Source organism: Sciurus carolinensis, chromosome 4 (assembly GCF_902686445.1).
Source record: "Sciurus carolinensis chromosome 4, mSciCar1.2, whole genome shotgun sequence".
Classification (NCBI taxonomy): domain Eukaryota; kingdom Metazoa; phylum Chordata; class Mammalia; order Rodentia; family Sciuridae; genus Sciurus; species Sciurus carolinensis.
Window position 1 is genome coordinate 11,302,770 of NC_062216.1, and position 16,305 is coordinate 11,319,074.

Genomic DNA, 16,305 nt, shown 5'->3' on the forward strand with positions numbered 1-16,305 from the left:
GTACTGAAAGGATTGCCCAGTGATGAATGGATGAGGAACATGAGCAGAGAATATAAAACCACTAAAAAGAGGGAGCCAGTGGAAATTCTGGGAATAAAAATGTACTTTAGCAAATTAAAAAATTGTTAGATGATCTAGTAGAATTTTGGAAACAGGCAGAAAAAAAAGAAGAAATTTGAAGATTGATCTATAGAAATTACCAGACTAAAAAAATGAGAGGAGAAAAAATTGAAGCAAGTGAACACACACTTAGTGACAATGTGAGATACCACCAAGAGGCTTAACCCGAGTGAAATTAAAATTCTACAAGAGAAGAAAGAGGAAGAATGCAGCAGGAAAAAAAAATTTGAAGAAATAATGGTTAAATTTTTCCAAAGATAGGGGGAGAAAAAAAACCCCTAAACTTACAAAGTTCAATAGGATAAATACAAAGCAAGCCAGTGATACAGCACAAAGAGAGAAAGTATGCATTACCTACAGGGAAACAGTGATGGAAATTTGCCTGACGTCTCCAGAACAAGGGAGGCCAGAGCAGCAGCACACAACAGATTGTTCTGGAAAACAATCTTGGTCCATGGAATGTTTTAAATATTTTCTTCCAATAAAAGTTACAATTCAGCATTGCTCCTTTCTTCCTTTTATCATGCTGAAGTTTTGAATATTGAAGTAGTTTAATAATTCAGCAATTTTTTTCCCACAAGTTCTATTTTTGGTATCACATTTAAATTATCTAAAGTCCAAGCATCCTCAGTAGGACTTTGACCAACCTTTCTCCAGTTGAAGCTCATCAGTGAGTAACATATTTCCTGTTGCTTTCCTGGTCAACACAGGAAGCAATAAAGTGACTATCTTGCCATGAAGTTTAATCAAGATCAATAGTAATTCTGAACATTTTAGGTTCTCAAATATTGACCCATTATCATTAATACCTTGATTATCCATCTCATGATTCTGTTGTAGACCAATGGTAGCTACAGAATTTCTATAGATGGGAACCAAGAGGTGCAAATTTGGTAGGAGAGGAACAGTGGAGGTCTGGCCTTGATGTTGATTGACATGAGCAAGAGCACTTTTAAACTTAAGAGTTTGTGTTTGGGGCATAGTCACAGCTAGAGCACTGATAGAGATCAGGCCCCTTTGTTGGTCTAAAGTAGTGCTTAATTTACTTCATTAAAATTTTACTTGCTTTCTTACATTTTAGAAAACTTACTGATCACTGAAAATATCAGACAGATGCTAAGGATCCTCAGTTTTCAAAACTCTTTTTTCAAGTTTTCTCAGTTGATAATGTAACACTTCTTTCAAGGATTTTCCAGTTACAATTGGTGCTAAAACCAATTGCTAGGACTTTTGACTTTTTTTCCTTATAGGTTTATTAAAAACTTCTTCACTGGGTTCACTTGATTGCTACATTGAAGTAGAAAAAAATGATGAAAGTGGTTTCAGAAAAAAAAAAAAAAACAGTACAATTCAGTTGCTTGCTGGCTTGGTTTTTGATGCTGAACAGAAGAACAGGAGCATCTTATCAATTTATGTCCTGTGTCTCCCAGAAAGTAAAGAAACTGCATCATTGGCAGTTAAATTAACAAGACTGGATAAAAACTCTGGATATTGATCCAGAACTCAAGCTTATCCTTCAATAAAAGAGAGGGGAAAATCACTCTCATTTTAAGCCTTAATGCTATATACTTTGCTGAACTGCAGACAGAGGAAATTCAGGGGCTGCTCCTTCCAATGTTCATGCTACAAATTTGTCCTTTCAGACAGACTTTAAAATGAATACAAGTTCTCATCTACTTCGCAGGAGTTCATCTCAATCCTAGCATAGGTCTGAAGTGTGGAAGGAAAATTCCCTGAGCAGAGAGAAGTAAGCAAGGGTCCTTTCATGAGCTCAACCATCCTGACCCCAGAGGAAAATCACCAATATGTAAACTGTAAAATACACACAAAATAGGGGCAGATCGGGTTCATAGCTTACCAGGGTATAAATGAATGTTACATCGTGTTGACTGAGAGAGCTCATTTGGAGACCCTCTCTCTTTACATAAACTCATGAAGTCTTTCCTTTAAGGAAGGAAATGACAACAAACATCACAAAATGCCAAGACCCTAAATTTATGTATTGATCTCGGTCCTCCAAGAAACAGACACCAAGACATGACTAATCATACCAAAAAATTCACTGGGGAAATACCAGTGAAAGAAGAGGTAATGGGAGAAAGCAAGGAGAATCCCAAGACTGTGATGTGAGTTCAAATCTTGAAAAAGGGGAAAGGATGGAAGATTGAGGAAAAAAGGGTCACACAGTTGCATGCAAGTTTTCACAAACTGGAGACAATTGCCCCTTCGGGACATCCTGCATCTTGCAGTAATGTGTCTGTTAGAATTTCTGCCTTGCCTCACACTGTCTGGGAGGAATCCAGAGCAAGTATGGTATGAGCGAAGGAAAGAATCTGAAGAGCAAAAATCTAAGACTGTCAGATAATTATACTACCTGATGCAGGAAATCCAAGCGGCACATTTTCATGACCACCACAATATATAAGGAGTTCTTACAAATCAATAAGATAAAAGGGGAAGGCTCCAGTATAAAATAGGAATGAACACTATACCAAATGGTCTGCCACCCCTCAGAAACATTTCCCTCCTCTATCCTCATGCCCACATTGTAATGACTAGAAGAATTTCTGCATCAGGATCTTGGGTTACAATCCACCAATGACAGGATTCCTATGAGAATTTGGAAGTGGAAGAAGCCACCGTTCACCTGTAACTGAGTGGTGCAAGGTGAAGACTTCAGTCAACAGGAGATGGGAGGTTTTGCCCTGGGCTCCTGGTTGCTCTGCTCAGCTCTGGTGCCTGTGGCAGCAGAATGCATGATGTCATTTCTAGATATTTCTACTTGACCAGTTTTTCTTGAAAGCAAGTAGCAACTTTTCCTGATCTGTTCCCTAATCTTTCTTAATCATTATATAAACGACTAATCATTCCTGTTAAATCACTTCCTGCTTGAAATACCTATAGCTGTTTCTGACCAACTCCTGATTGATAGAAACATTGATAAGAAAATTACAACAAAACAAATGGAAATAAATGTTTGAAACAGAATCACCATTTAAAAATACAAATATTAAATGAGATATTGTTTTTATTTATCAAATCAGCTAAGGTTTATTGTATATAATGACATACTTGTCTATTTTGTTGTAAGTACCCAAGGTGGGCAAGACACACACATTCTGTCATAATACTGTCTGGACTTTATGTTTTATAGTTATATTTGTGAAAGCCTTCTGGAAGACAATATGTATACAGGCTTTTCAGTGTTCATAATCTGTAATCCTCTAATTACAGTTGTGTAAATTGATCTTAAGGAAAACCTTGCAGTACAGTATTAACATATAAGAGTATTTATCATAGTATAAGTTACAAAGTTATAGGTCAGAAATTTTTGAAAAGCCTAACTATCTAGATACTTAAATTCATCATACTGTTTTCGCCCGTTTGGACTACTTTCACAGATGTCTTGGACTGAGTAATTTATAAACAACACATATTTATTCCTTACCATTCTGGGAGCTGGGATGTCCAAATCAATGTGCCAGCAGGTTTGGTGTCTGGTGAGGGTGTGTTCCTCATAGGTGGCACTTGTAAGTTTCCTCTCATGACAGAAAGACAAGAAGCTGCCTCAAATCTCTTTTGTGAGAGCACAGTCCCCTCCAAATGTCCCATCACCTTGGGAGTTGGGCTTCAGCTTGAGAATTGGGGAGCAAATTCTGTGCAGCCATTATGAATCATGTTTTGGTACAAATTTAATAATATGAGGGTAAGTGGTACATGCCTGTAGTCCCAGCAGCTCAAGAGGTTGAGAAAGGAGGATTGCAAGTTCAAAGCCAGCCTCGGTAATGGCGAGGTGCTAAGCAACTCATGAGACCCTGTCTCTAAATAAAATACAAAATAGGGCTGGGGATGCAGCTCAGTGGTTGAGTGCTGAGTTCAATCCCCAGTACCAATCCCCAAAATAATGAGGATGAGTTCATGAAATTCAGATGTGGAAAAGTAAGATATGTAACTATGGATGCAGTATGATTACTATATTGCATATAATGTATGTAATATGCTACATATAACACACACAAGAAGTGCATGTATACATTTCAAATCTTGTATCTATATAATTCATGTTCATGAGCCAAAAATGGAAAAGTGTAATAAATATTTGAATGGCTATTTGCTCAATGGTAGGATTGCAGATAATTTTTATTTTCATATGTTTCTGACTTTTAAAAATGTGCCATAAAGGGCATGCATGTAATAATCCAATACAGGTAATAAACATTTTACTGTGCCTTATAAAATTGTAACAGCCCATCAGTAGCTACAGAAACGAGGCTGTATTTCTACACTTGGTACAGATATTGATTTAGGTCTTTTACTTTCTTTTCAGATAATATTTTTCAAATTGAGAGAATTTGACTGATACAGCTCAACTCTCACTTGCTATGCAAGGGGAAAGTGACCTCACGGCTATAGGCTGAGCTGACTCCATATTCCCACCATGATATTTATACACTGCAATGATACGATGATGCTAACTCAGAAGATCAGGAGCAAGCTCTATTCTCAGAGCAAGAAGACTGTGGTCCAATGATGCCAAAGATGGGATTATTATCTCAGCGAAGCCTTCCATCAGCAGTGTCTTGCACTGTGCAGTGTTCGCAGTTCAATAAAGGATTAGAACACAACGCTTGTTTGGAGAATTGTGATTTGATACTGCATCAATATCTTTCTGGGCAGTGTTTCTCATTTTCCTACCACTTTAACTGTTTAAGCCTTAGGAGAATTAGTCGAAAAGCCAGGTCTTTGGGGTGGATGCTCACATTAAGCCCTCTACTTTGTCACTTGGAATCATAAATCTCAGAAAACAGCTCCTAATTCCATTTCATGTTGTTTTCTAAGAGAAGGATTGACGGGTTCTTTTTATGTTTTTAAACCTCCATCTCTGCCGCACTTGCTGGCTTTCTGGCAGTCATTTACAGAGCCTTGCCACTTGCAGGCATCAGCTGTGTGTCGATTGCTGAGCCCTTCTTCTCTAATCAGACTGGTTCATCCAGTGCCTCTGAACACACACACACACACACACACACACACACACACGATGCAGCTGCCATTGGTTCACATTCTCCACGTTTGTCTACTGAACTGAATTCTGCCTATCCTGCAAGCATCTAATCAAATAATACCATCCTGTGAGCCTCCCCAGAATTTCCCCTTCTGTGGATTTCCCAGCATCCATCACACCTGAAGTCTACAGAGTAGCACCCTTAGACCCAGGCAAGATGGGCCCCTGGATTTCAGACTTTAGAGCTCAGCTCTGACTCCTTTTGGTCATGGTCTTCCCTTTGGGACAAAAAATTCCATGGACTCAAAAGATATGCCTGCCTGGAGCCTGTACCCTCCTTTCCAGACCCTGCTGTGTGGGCCCCAGAATTCCCTGCACCAAAGGCCACACAGTCTTTTTCAGGGATTTTTGATCTTTTCCTTGGGTCCATCCCCCTGATATTAACAGACAATATCACAAGTGAATGATCCTCCACGTCCCAAGACCCTGAGGATCAAGTATCTGGACATGTGGACTGAGGAGTTCACGTGCATTCAGATGGCCCCTCCAGATGTCGAACTGGGAGTAACAGGGAGGAGAAGCATCCAGTGGCCAGGGCCAGCTTTCCCAGCTCTGCCAGGAGGAGTCATCCCAATTTACCATCAGACCCAAGCATAATGCTCAGGCTACTGAGCACATTCTCCACATGAATTTGCTAGGGTCCATGGACACCCTGAGTTAGTAGTATGCTTCATTTTAAAGTAACACAGAATCATAGCAGAAAGAGAATGGGTTAATAAGATTAAAAATGAAGGAGTTAATAAGCATGACGAGCTGCATTCTTGAGAGAGAATTTCATATAACCCCCTAACAAACTTCTCTGTGTGGAGTTTTATTGTCTCCCTTTCAAAATTAGGAAACCAAAACTCAAGAGAGTGGATTCTGCCATGGTCTCACAGGAGGGGGACAGCACCTGTTTGACCCTGCAGCCCCATCTCCCTTCACTGAACCTTCCCAGGTTCTAGTTCAGACACCTCCTAGGACATACATGTCAAACCCAGCAGAGTCACCAGCGGACAACAGTTTCCCGTGTGTGTGCTGATGGTTAGCCACTGGAAAACTGGTTCTAAAAAGTTCATTTTGCAAAGGCTGATGTTCACAGGCTGGGGAGCAGATCTGGAAGACCCACGAGGTGGCATGAAGTTGGTTCTTCCTGAACCTTGAGATCAGCTGGTTAGTTATTGAAGGTGGGTATATTCTAATTTTGGAGAGTTGGAAGATTGAGAGTTTCAAAGGCCTTTGCAGATGTTGACCTTGCTGAGCTGAGCAACTGTCAATTGTTTCTCTTGCAAATAACACCACTTCCCCTATCTAACATGGAACAGATCTTAATAGAGGACTGACGTTGGTGGCATGAGGTGAGCGAATATAAAACTAAATGTACATCCCTTGGGTGTATGGGATTTCTGAAGAGAAAGCAGTGTGCACATATTTAAGAGTAGCAGGGAATTAAAGAGCAGTTTCCTCCACCTGAGGGGACTGAATCTCAGAGGGAGCAGGTGACTTAGCCTAGAGAATGAGAGAGGGCTAGAGGAACAGGTTTCTTCCCACTCCTCCAGTGTACTCCTTCTATAGCCTAAAATCCAGCTGATGAATGAGTTAGCCATTTGTGTATATATTTTTAAAATAATTCTGAAGTCCAATCAAATGTGGTAGGTGTGGGTACTATCCCTATAGAGGTGAGTGTGGGGAGACTTCGTGCACAAAAGAAAAGGAAGTTTAACCATTAGGTCTTCAAAGACATACGGCCCCTAAGTCTCCCACGGGCATTCCTCTTAGCCATGCAAGATTGATTGCTATATGAACCTTCCAAACATGACCTCCCTAGGAAAAGGCAATAATGTTGATTAACTTAAGTACATAACACTGCTTTGTTACTAGGTTTATGGGAACCTCGTAAATACTTTAAGAATGCTTTGTCTGAAAATATAAAAATGAAAGACGATGACTTAGGAACTGGAGTAAGAAAAAAAATCTTGTTTCTTCTTAATATTCTGAAATGCATATGACTTTATTCAACCATAAGGTAAACAGAGTATGGAATTTCCCGGAAAAAAAAAATCAAGAAGACTGGTTGTGCAGCTTCAGATATTAATGAATCAAAGAGAAGCAAAATTACTTCAAAGATATAAAGACCAAATCATGTGAAAAACTATTGCAGAACTATGATGTTTTTAAAATCCATTTTTTCTGAAGAAATTAGGTGACTGATATTTAATAACATTTATTTATCTTCCTGGAAATATAGTTTTTCTATACCTTTTTATTGGTACATTATAGTTGTAATGGTGGCATTCGTTGTTATACATGCATACGTTCACACAATATGACAATATAGTTGGCCAATATTGTTCCACAGCATTTTCCGTTTTTCAAACCTTCTGCCTCCTCTGGTTCCTTTACTCTACTCTACTGATCTCCCTTTGATTTTCATGAGATGCTCCCCACATTCCTTTTCCTTTATCCTCTCTAGCTTCCACAGAGAGAAAACATACAGTCCTTGACTTTCTGAGTTTGGCTCATTTTGCTGAACATAATGTTCTCAAGTTCTATCCATTCTCCTGCAAATGATGTAATTCCATTCTGCTTTATATACCACATTCTCTTTATCCATCCATCCATTGACAGACACCTAGGCTGGTTCCATAGTTTGGCTATTATTAATTATGCTGCTATAAACATGGGTATGCACTTATCACTTGTAGTATGATGACTTTAACTCTTTAGGATAAATACAGAGGAGTGGTATAACTGGGTCATATGGTGGTTTCATGCCTAGTCTTTTGAGAAAAGTTCATACTGATTTCCATAGTGGTTAACTAATTTACAATCCCATCAACCGTGTACAAGTGTTTCTTTTTCTCTACATCCTTTCTGGCATTTACTATTGTTTGTATTCTTTTTTATTTTTACTTGTTCTTTTTGGTTATGCATGACAGTAGAATCTATCTTGATCTATTTACACAAGCATAGAATGTCTTATTCTAATTAGAAACCCAGTCTTGTGGATATATATGATGTTGAGAGATGACTGTCATACTGACTGGAGATGAAATCTCAATGTAGTTTTTGATTTGTATCTCTCTAATTGCTAAAGATGTTGGATATCTTTTCATATATTTATTAGCCATTTGTATTTCTTCTGTGTCTGTTTAGTTCATTTGCCCATTTATTAATTGGGTTATTTTTTTTTCTTTTTGGTCTTAAGTTTTTTGAGTTCTTTATACATTCTAGATATTAATCCTCTGTCAGAAAAGTAGCTAGCAAAGATTTTATCCTGTTCTGTAGGTTCCTTCTTCATATTCTTAATTGTTTCCTTGACTGTGCGGAAGCTTTTTAATTCAATACCATCCCATTCACTAACTCTTGGCATTATCCTGGAAATATCATTTTATCACTAATTTATGCAATTTTATCTGATTTTACTTGCTTTTTAAAGACCTACAAATAATATAGTTTACTTGCGTATTTGGCATAACAACACCCTTGTTGATTTTAACAAACGTAGGTCACATGTTGTTAAGCTGTTCAAAGTAACTTGCAGGGATTTCTGTGACCACATCATATACACAGTGATATCTAGAAAGGGTGTCAATTTTTTTTTAATTTCAAATAACTTCCCCTTCTCTCTCTCTCTCACTCACACACACACACACACACACACACACACACACACACACACACACGTACGCACGCGCGCACGCGCACAGACACACAGAGCTGAACCCACTCTCTAGGCAGGAAAGAAAAAACTATCGCCAACCGCACTTGTGCCCGCTGCGTCAGAGCAATACGGTAACTGCCAGAGATTACGGTACTAGCTGGGCTACAGCCTGTGTTACGTCAGCAAGAGCTGCAAAGTTCCTTGCCCGTTCTTTTCTGGTGTCGAGGGGCTGAATTTAAAAGGGTGATTGTGGAGTTTTTGGTTTGCTGTTTTTTCCCCCCTATTTTCACTATTTTAAAATATCCAGGTATAGCGATTACGAGCCAGGAATTTGAAGGCATCGGTGGTAGAGGGGTGAGTCAGCGGGTGTAAAAGGACTAGGATTCGGTTCCTCCGAGAGACGGTCCCTCTCCCCCCACCAGAGAAGCGGCGGCAGGCGGATCCTGGAACTGAAGCCCGCCCGCTCCTCCCCAGCGCGGGAGCGGGAGCTGGGCATCCGCACTTCAGGTGAGTGCGCCGCGGCCGCCGGTGCAGGCATGCAGCAGGGCCGGTGGGCGAAGGCAGACCTCCCTGGCCTGCAGGTGAGACGGAACCCCACCACCCCAAAAGCCTCCCGCTTTTTTCGTCCGCTTTGATACCAGCACCGCTACCCCACCCGGTTTCCCTCCTGCCTTCTGGGAAGTTATCTTCTAGTTAACAAGTGTCTCTAACCCTCTCTTTATCGCCCCGAAGTAGAAGAAAACGGGCTTCTGCAGTGGCGAGCGTTTACTGTCACCTGTGACGGCTCGAACTCGTGATTTTCACAGTGGCCTTTGCCGGGGATTCCTGCCTCGAATCCAACCCCTTAAGGCAAACTGGGCACGTCCCCACGGTTCGCAGTTCTGGAAATCCAGTTTTCTCAAGTAGATTACGGTCCCCATCCCAGGAAATCTGGGGCGTCCTCTGTCCGCTGGCACGCGGGCTTGATTTTTACGCCTACAAAAATCCGCATTGACTGCCACTTGCAAAGCCCCCTCTGCAGAGTGTGGCGTTCCCCACCCCATCCCCAGCAGTCCGGGTGTGGCTCGCGACTGGAGCCCCTGGGGCAGGCAATCCTGCGGCTTGGAAACCCAGTCTGGACCGACCTGACCTGGGTCCCGTTCAGCCCTCGGGATCCTCTCGGGATCCGCCAGCTTTGCTCCGGACCGGGCTCCCAGGCGGGTTTGGTTAGTAAACCCGCGTGCATCCCGCATCCCGGAGTGCGAATTCCTGGGGCGTGAGTGTGAGCGTGCTCGTGGCTCCGGCCCTGCGCTTCCCGGGTAGCAGAGGTTCTCTCTCCCAGGTCGCCCCCTCCAGGTGACTGAGATGCAACCTGTTCAAAAGACAACCGGGTAGATCCTCTGCATTCCACCGGCTTTGGCTGAGCGCTACGCAAGCCAGCCACAGTCGCGCCTACCCGGCTTGGGGATTTTATTTTCGCTGTAGTGGCGCTTTCTGTCCAGTTTCCGGGCACCACCTCTTGGATTGTTGTTGCTGGGGAGGGGGTTGTAGGGGGGTTGTTGTTTTGTTTGCTTCCTCCTCCCACTTTGGATATTGAACTTGGCCACAGGCAGCCAAGCAAGGCGAGAGGTCAGGTTCCCGGCGGGGGATGGGGGGTAGGAGGAGCGGCGTGCGGTCCCCTCCAGTGTCGCCTCTGTCTTGGCCGGGCAAGGCCGCTTCTGGCGGGGCTCCCAGCTGGAGTCCCACTGCTGGTCAGGCTCCTCACTGCCTCGCCTAAATCACGGTCCGCCTTTGATCTTTCAGGAGGGCGCAGGAAAAGAAGCACCGGCGCGGTCAGGGTTTCAGCGAACATTTCACACCCTTTTCTCGCGGCGGTGTGCCTAGAAGCTGGAGCTAGCAGGAGCCTGCGGTGGGGCAGTCAACGCATGGATAATTGAAGGCCTTGAGCAACGCACGAAGTGCAAACGGTCCCGGTCTTTGAACGTCGACGGCTGATCCATACTTACCTGTGGTTTGGCACAAGACTGGTGCTGGAATTTAGAATTCCAAATTACGTGCACAATGCCCAGTCTTCTCCCCACTAGGGCGGATCGGACAGTACAGAAAAGAGGACTCCGGTAATTCTGGTTCTGCATTTTGCAACATTACTTCTCCAGCTGCACGTCAAAGGTCGGTTAGGGAGGGAGTTGGGGTCCTGGTCAGCGCAGTGAGTGGAGAGGTTCTCTGACAGCCTCCCGCGCCCCTGGCCATGTTGCCTTTAATGCCCTGTGCCTTAGAGTGGCCCTCCAAGGGTTCCCAGGGCTGGCCGCGGTTGCTTCCCACCCGCGCGTTCTCTCTCGCCCCCAGCCAAACCCAACTGGCCCGGCTCCGAGGAGGCGAGACCTTTTGACTCCTGCTCCCTCACTCCCGCCTCCGCCCCCCGCCCGAGGGTGGCCCTAGAGAGCCGGATCTCGCCGGCGCGGCTGGGACCATGGTGTTTCTCTCCGGAAATGCTTCCGACAGCTCCAACTGCACCCACCCGCCGGCACCAGTGAACATTTCCAAGGCCATTCTGCTCGGGGTGATCTTAGGGGGACTCATCATTTTCGGGGTGCTGGGGAATATCCTAGTGATCCTCTCCGTGGCCTGTCACCGGCATCTGCACTCGGTCACTCACTACTACATCGTCAACCTGGCGGTGGCCGACCTCCTCCTCACCTCCACGGTGCTGCCCTTCTCCGCCATCTTCGAGATTTTGGGCTACTGGGCCTTTGGCAGGGTCTTCTGCAATATCTGGGCGGCAGTGGACGTCCTGTGCTGCACTGCGTCCATCATGGGCCTCTGCATCATCTCCATTGACCGCTACATCGGCGTGAGCTACCCGCTGCGCTACCCGACCATCGTCACCCAGAGGAGGGGTCTCAGGGCTCTGCTCTGCGTCTGGGCGCTTTCCCTGGTCATCTCCATAGGGCCTCTGTTCGGCTGGAGGCAGCCGGCCCCGGAGGACGAGACGATCTGTCAGATCAACGAGGAGCCCGGCTACGTGCTCTTCTCGGCGCTGGGTTCCTTCTACGTGCCGCTGGCCATCATTCTGGTCATGTACTGCCGAGTCTACGTGGTGGCCAAGAGGGAGAGCCGGGGCCTCAAGTCCGGCCTCAAGACCGACAAGTCTGACTCCGAGCAAGTGACGCTTCGCATTCACCGGAAAAATGTCGCGGCAGGAGGCGGCGGAATGAGCAACGCCAAGAACAAGACGCACTTTTCGGTGAGGCTCCTCAAGTTTTCCCGGGAGAAGAAAGCGGCCAAAACGCTGGGCATCGTGGTCGGCTGCTTCGTGCTCTGCTGGCTGCCCTTCTTCCTAGTGATGCCCATTGGTAAGTGTTTAGGACCCCCAGTCCTGGGGTTCAGCGGGCCTCACCCTCTTCCTCTTCTGTGACCCATGATCACTGGTCCGAGTGACCTGCAGTCCGAGGGTCTGCATCTCAGTCAGCACCAGGCATTTAAGAAAGGCTTTCTGTTAGAAGCGTGAATGTTCATTCTCTTTCTACTCCGATCTCATTTACACCGGGTCCCAGGGCGCTTTTCAACTCCAGTAAAGTGGCTTCCAACTGATGCAGATTAATTGGTCTCCATAATAAGAATGTCAGCTTCCTTAATGCCTTTAAGTATGTGTTTAATTTAAATCTATCCGCCCTCTTTGGTGTCTCAGAGTCTCCACCGAGTACTTAGGCTCACTCTTAAGATAGGGAATGCAAATCGTCTCGGCCTGAAAATAAGCACCATGCTGATTTTAGACAAATGTATGATTTCATTATTGCATTAGCTTGTTCATAGGGGTTATAATAGTCTGCTTATTATGTTGTATGTATGTGTTAATTTTATTTTCTGGATTAAGTATCGAAGGAAGTGTGGGAAACTTCTAAGAACAAAAACAATTTTATGTCCAAACCAACTTAAACCTTAAAGAATCCATGATAATATTGTCAAAGAGTAAATACTCATACCTCTATTTTCATAGTAAGTATTAAACCGGACACCACTCTTATCCAAAATCATTCTGAGAGTTGGAGATGATGTTGTTTGAATATAACATCACAATAATACAAACCCAGTTTTTGCAGATGATAAATTAGCTGTTGTCAAAACGATTTAGCTCATTGCAAGTATCACCAAGCTGATCCACTTGGAATAGTAATCTATCTCTGAAAGGCCTTCAGTGACATCCCAAAATGGTTGTTTGCTATTTTTAGTTGGCGAGCTCAAATATAGATCGGCACTTTGCTTATCTACTAACCCTAACAAACAAAAAGTCATGCTAAAAATTAATTAAAATTTGTTTCAGGTACTTTAGATGGCATGTACTTAAAAGTTCTTTAATTTGCAACCCTGTGTAAAAGCAGCAGCTATTATTTTTTGAATGCCAGCTATGTTCCAGATAATTTACCAGAATTTCTCTTTCACTAGTCCTTTCCACAACTATTATCCTGAAATCCCAGATGGGGGCAGAGATTCTTCTGGTTCTAAAGCCCAAGCCGCCAGCCACATGTAGCTACTTAAATGTGAGTTACTATTAAAAAATATCAAGGTTAAGTTCTTCAGTCCCACTAGCATTTTTCAAGTACACAATAGCTACATGTGGCCAGTGGCTACTGTTTTGGATGAGAGAGATAGAAATTATTTCTATTGTTGCAAAAATTTTACCAGATAGGTCTGCTGGAGAGGCCTTTCCCGGTTCACCACCTGGCTTTCCATTCTGCCCACCTGTCATTATTATTTACTCCTCCTGGGAGCGCACCTCAGCTTTGAATTTATGGAACTAACACCCTATCCCTTGCCACTGCCAGTTTACCTACCTTCCCACATCCTAACTCTTACTAAGTCCTAGATTTTTGCACATTATTCGTGTATTTGCTCAGTCAACAAGTATTTATTGAGCACTTGTTTTGGATACTTAGGATGAACATGACAGAAAAATCCTTGCCCGGGAGATTCTTTTGGAGGAGACAGAAACAAACATACCTTTAAAAGTCAAGGATTAACAAACACTATCAAAAAGTTAAGAGCATAAGAGGACAGTGAGTGACAAGGATGAAGGAGAAGGTGGTCAGGAAAGTTCTCCTGAAGAGGTGACATTTCAGCAGAGCCCAGGCTGATGTGAACAGCAAGCCTCTCAACATCTGGGAGAAAAGAGCTCCCAGGGAGAGGGAACCCCAAATACAGGAACGGGGAAGAGCTGGACCTGTGGAGGAAGAGCAGGAGGGTCAGTGCGGCTGGGCTGCAGGCAGCAAGGCGAAGGCAAGTTCAAAAAGGGGGCGGGAGTGGTGAGAGCAAAGGCAAGTGAGGACTTCTGGCCCAAAGTAAAATTTGCATATTATTCTAATTTGGTGGGAAGCGATTGGAGGGTCTTTAGAGGGTGAGTGGCTAGTCTCATTTTATATTTTTAAATCATTGTGGTTTGGGATGGAGAACAAGATTAGCAAGGGGGCCAGAGTGGAATCAGGGAGACCAGTCAGGAGGCTGTTAGAGAGATGGAGGGGAGACAGGTCCTGATGCCTCGAACTCAGCTGGGGCAGGTGGTGGTGGCCAGAAGTGATCGTGTCCAGGACTTATTTCAGAAGTCAAGCTAACAGATTTGGACACAGAGTATGACATAAAGAAATGAATTATTCATGACTGTGTCCTGAATAAATGGGTAAAGGAGTGCATTTTATTGAGACTGGGGGAAGAAAAGGGTTAGAAGGAGCTGGTGGAAGAGGGAATTCAGAGCACTTATTTTATGTACACTGCTGGGAAATACCTATTAAACATCTGAGTGGAGAGACCAGCAAGGTGACAGATATATTAATTTGGAGCTTACAGGAGAAGGTGTGATTAAAAACTGGGACGCATGGCTGTATGCAAAGAAACGGGGAGAGCTCTGCAAGAGAGAAGGAAAGGTCAGAGGTGAGCCTTGGGGGTCAGGAGGAGGAGGACCAACCCGAAAAGAGGTGGAGATCTAGAGACCCGGGAGGTAGCAGGAGAATCAAGTGCGGCGGATCTGCAGCAGAATGAAATGTCTCACAGCGGAGGAGGTACAGCTCTGTCACACAGCTGCAGGGCCAAGAGAGAGGGAGCTTGAGACCCAGGAGGGGCTTGGCAGTAAGCAGGTCCTCAGTGATGGAAGGTGGTCATGGGAGGCTAACAGCTTCCATGGAGTGATAGCAACAAAAGCTCAACTGTGCGTTCTAGAAGGAATGAGAGGTGAAGTACAGCAGGAAAACTCGACAGTCCTTTTGAGGTTTTGCTGGAGTTGATCCAGAAACGGGGCGTGCAACTGGAAGGATCTAGAGAGCGTTTTGAAGGTGGGAGATACGGCATTGTAGTCATATTCCAATGAAATGATGGAATAAGAGACTCTCTGGTGGCAGAGGCCAATGGTAGGATTCTGTGCCGGAGGGAGGGCTGGGAAGTGACAGGAAGGCCATGGTATGAGCATCAGGTGGACATGGAGGGAGGGAAAGGTCTCTCCCAAGTGTTTTCACAGCCTCCACAAAATAAGCAGGATCATCAACTCCGAGTGAGGCAGCAGGAGTTTGAGGAGCAAAAAGATGTGGACTACTCATCTTTCACAGTAGGAGGGAAAATGTGTTATAGAAACTTAATGGCAAACCCAGGAGGTCCGAGGGCCAGTGTGGGATTTATGTCATGAATTTAAAGTAGAACATTCAAGAGACTGCTCTCTCCCGGTGATTTAGCCATGGGTAGAGGACACAGCTAGGATGGATAATGAGTTCTAGGGAGCAAGTGAAGAGCCAGGTCCCTTCATGGACACAGGCTGGGTCAGATTAGGGAACATGCAGATTCAGATGGCAGAAGGAATCCAGGGGTGATAGGTGACCTGGTGCTCGGGGTTGTGTTGGTAACTGGGCTCTAAAGGGAACTGATGCTCGATGGCCTGGCTTCTGATGTCCCACAGGGTAGGTGGGCAGTGGGTTCAAATAAAAAGATGAATAGAGCACCCTCGCCCCTTGAGGGCCTGGCAGTCCAGTTAAGGAGACTCACTGAGAACAGTCAACACAGGTCTGGGAGATGGGTGTTCACAGCAGTGGTATTACCAGGAGGTGAGGAAGAGAGCAGTTATCTGCATCCGGAGGTCACTGTAGAAGGTTCCAGAAGTACTGCTGTTGACTGAACATATCCTTAAAGACAGTACTACTTCTGCTGGCCATCAGCAAGATGTTATTTGTTTTTATTAACAACCTTAAGCACATTTTTCATGCAAAATATGAACAGAAAAATAAATAGGCCATTATGTTATCATACCCGAGGGACGTGAGCTCTTAAGGATGACAAATGCCCTCTTGGGAAAAAGAGGTTATCGGTCTGCACGAGGCTGCTGGAGAGCGCAGGGATCCGAAAGTAACCCAGGGTAGGGACTAGCGTGGCGTCCAGGCTGAGGGGCAAGGCGCGTGCGCAATGGGAACTAACCTGGGAAACCAGGTGAGAGGCGGTTTGCTGGGCTGCACAGCGTGCTTGCGGATGG

The 16,305-nt window shown here is 44.5% G+C and overlaps 1 protein-coding gene across 4 annotated transcripts in view; it reads left to right on the forward strand.

The window, feature by feature from the left end:
• Positions 1–9,022: 9,022 nt before the first annotated feature.
• The window catches only part of Adra1a (adrenoceptor alpha 1A), a 104,596-nt gene continuing 97,313 nt past the window's right edge, over positions 9,023–16,305 (forward strand). Inside the window, exons 1-2 of one of the 4 annotated variants that reach the window (XM_047548278.1) lie at positions 9,023–9,406; positions 10,608–12,157. In XM_047548278.1, coding sequence (XP_047404234.1) covers positions 11,275–12,157 — 883 coding nt within the window. In that variant the 5' untranslated portion in view covers positions 9,023–9,406; positions 10,608–11,274. Of the gene's footprint in view, positions 9,407–9,889; positions 10,031–10,607; positions 12,158–16,305 lie in introns of those variants that run through there. The other 3 variants (XM_047548277.1, XM_047548280.1, XM_047548279.1) reach the window with 3 other exon arrangements.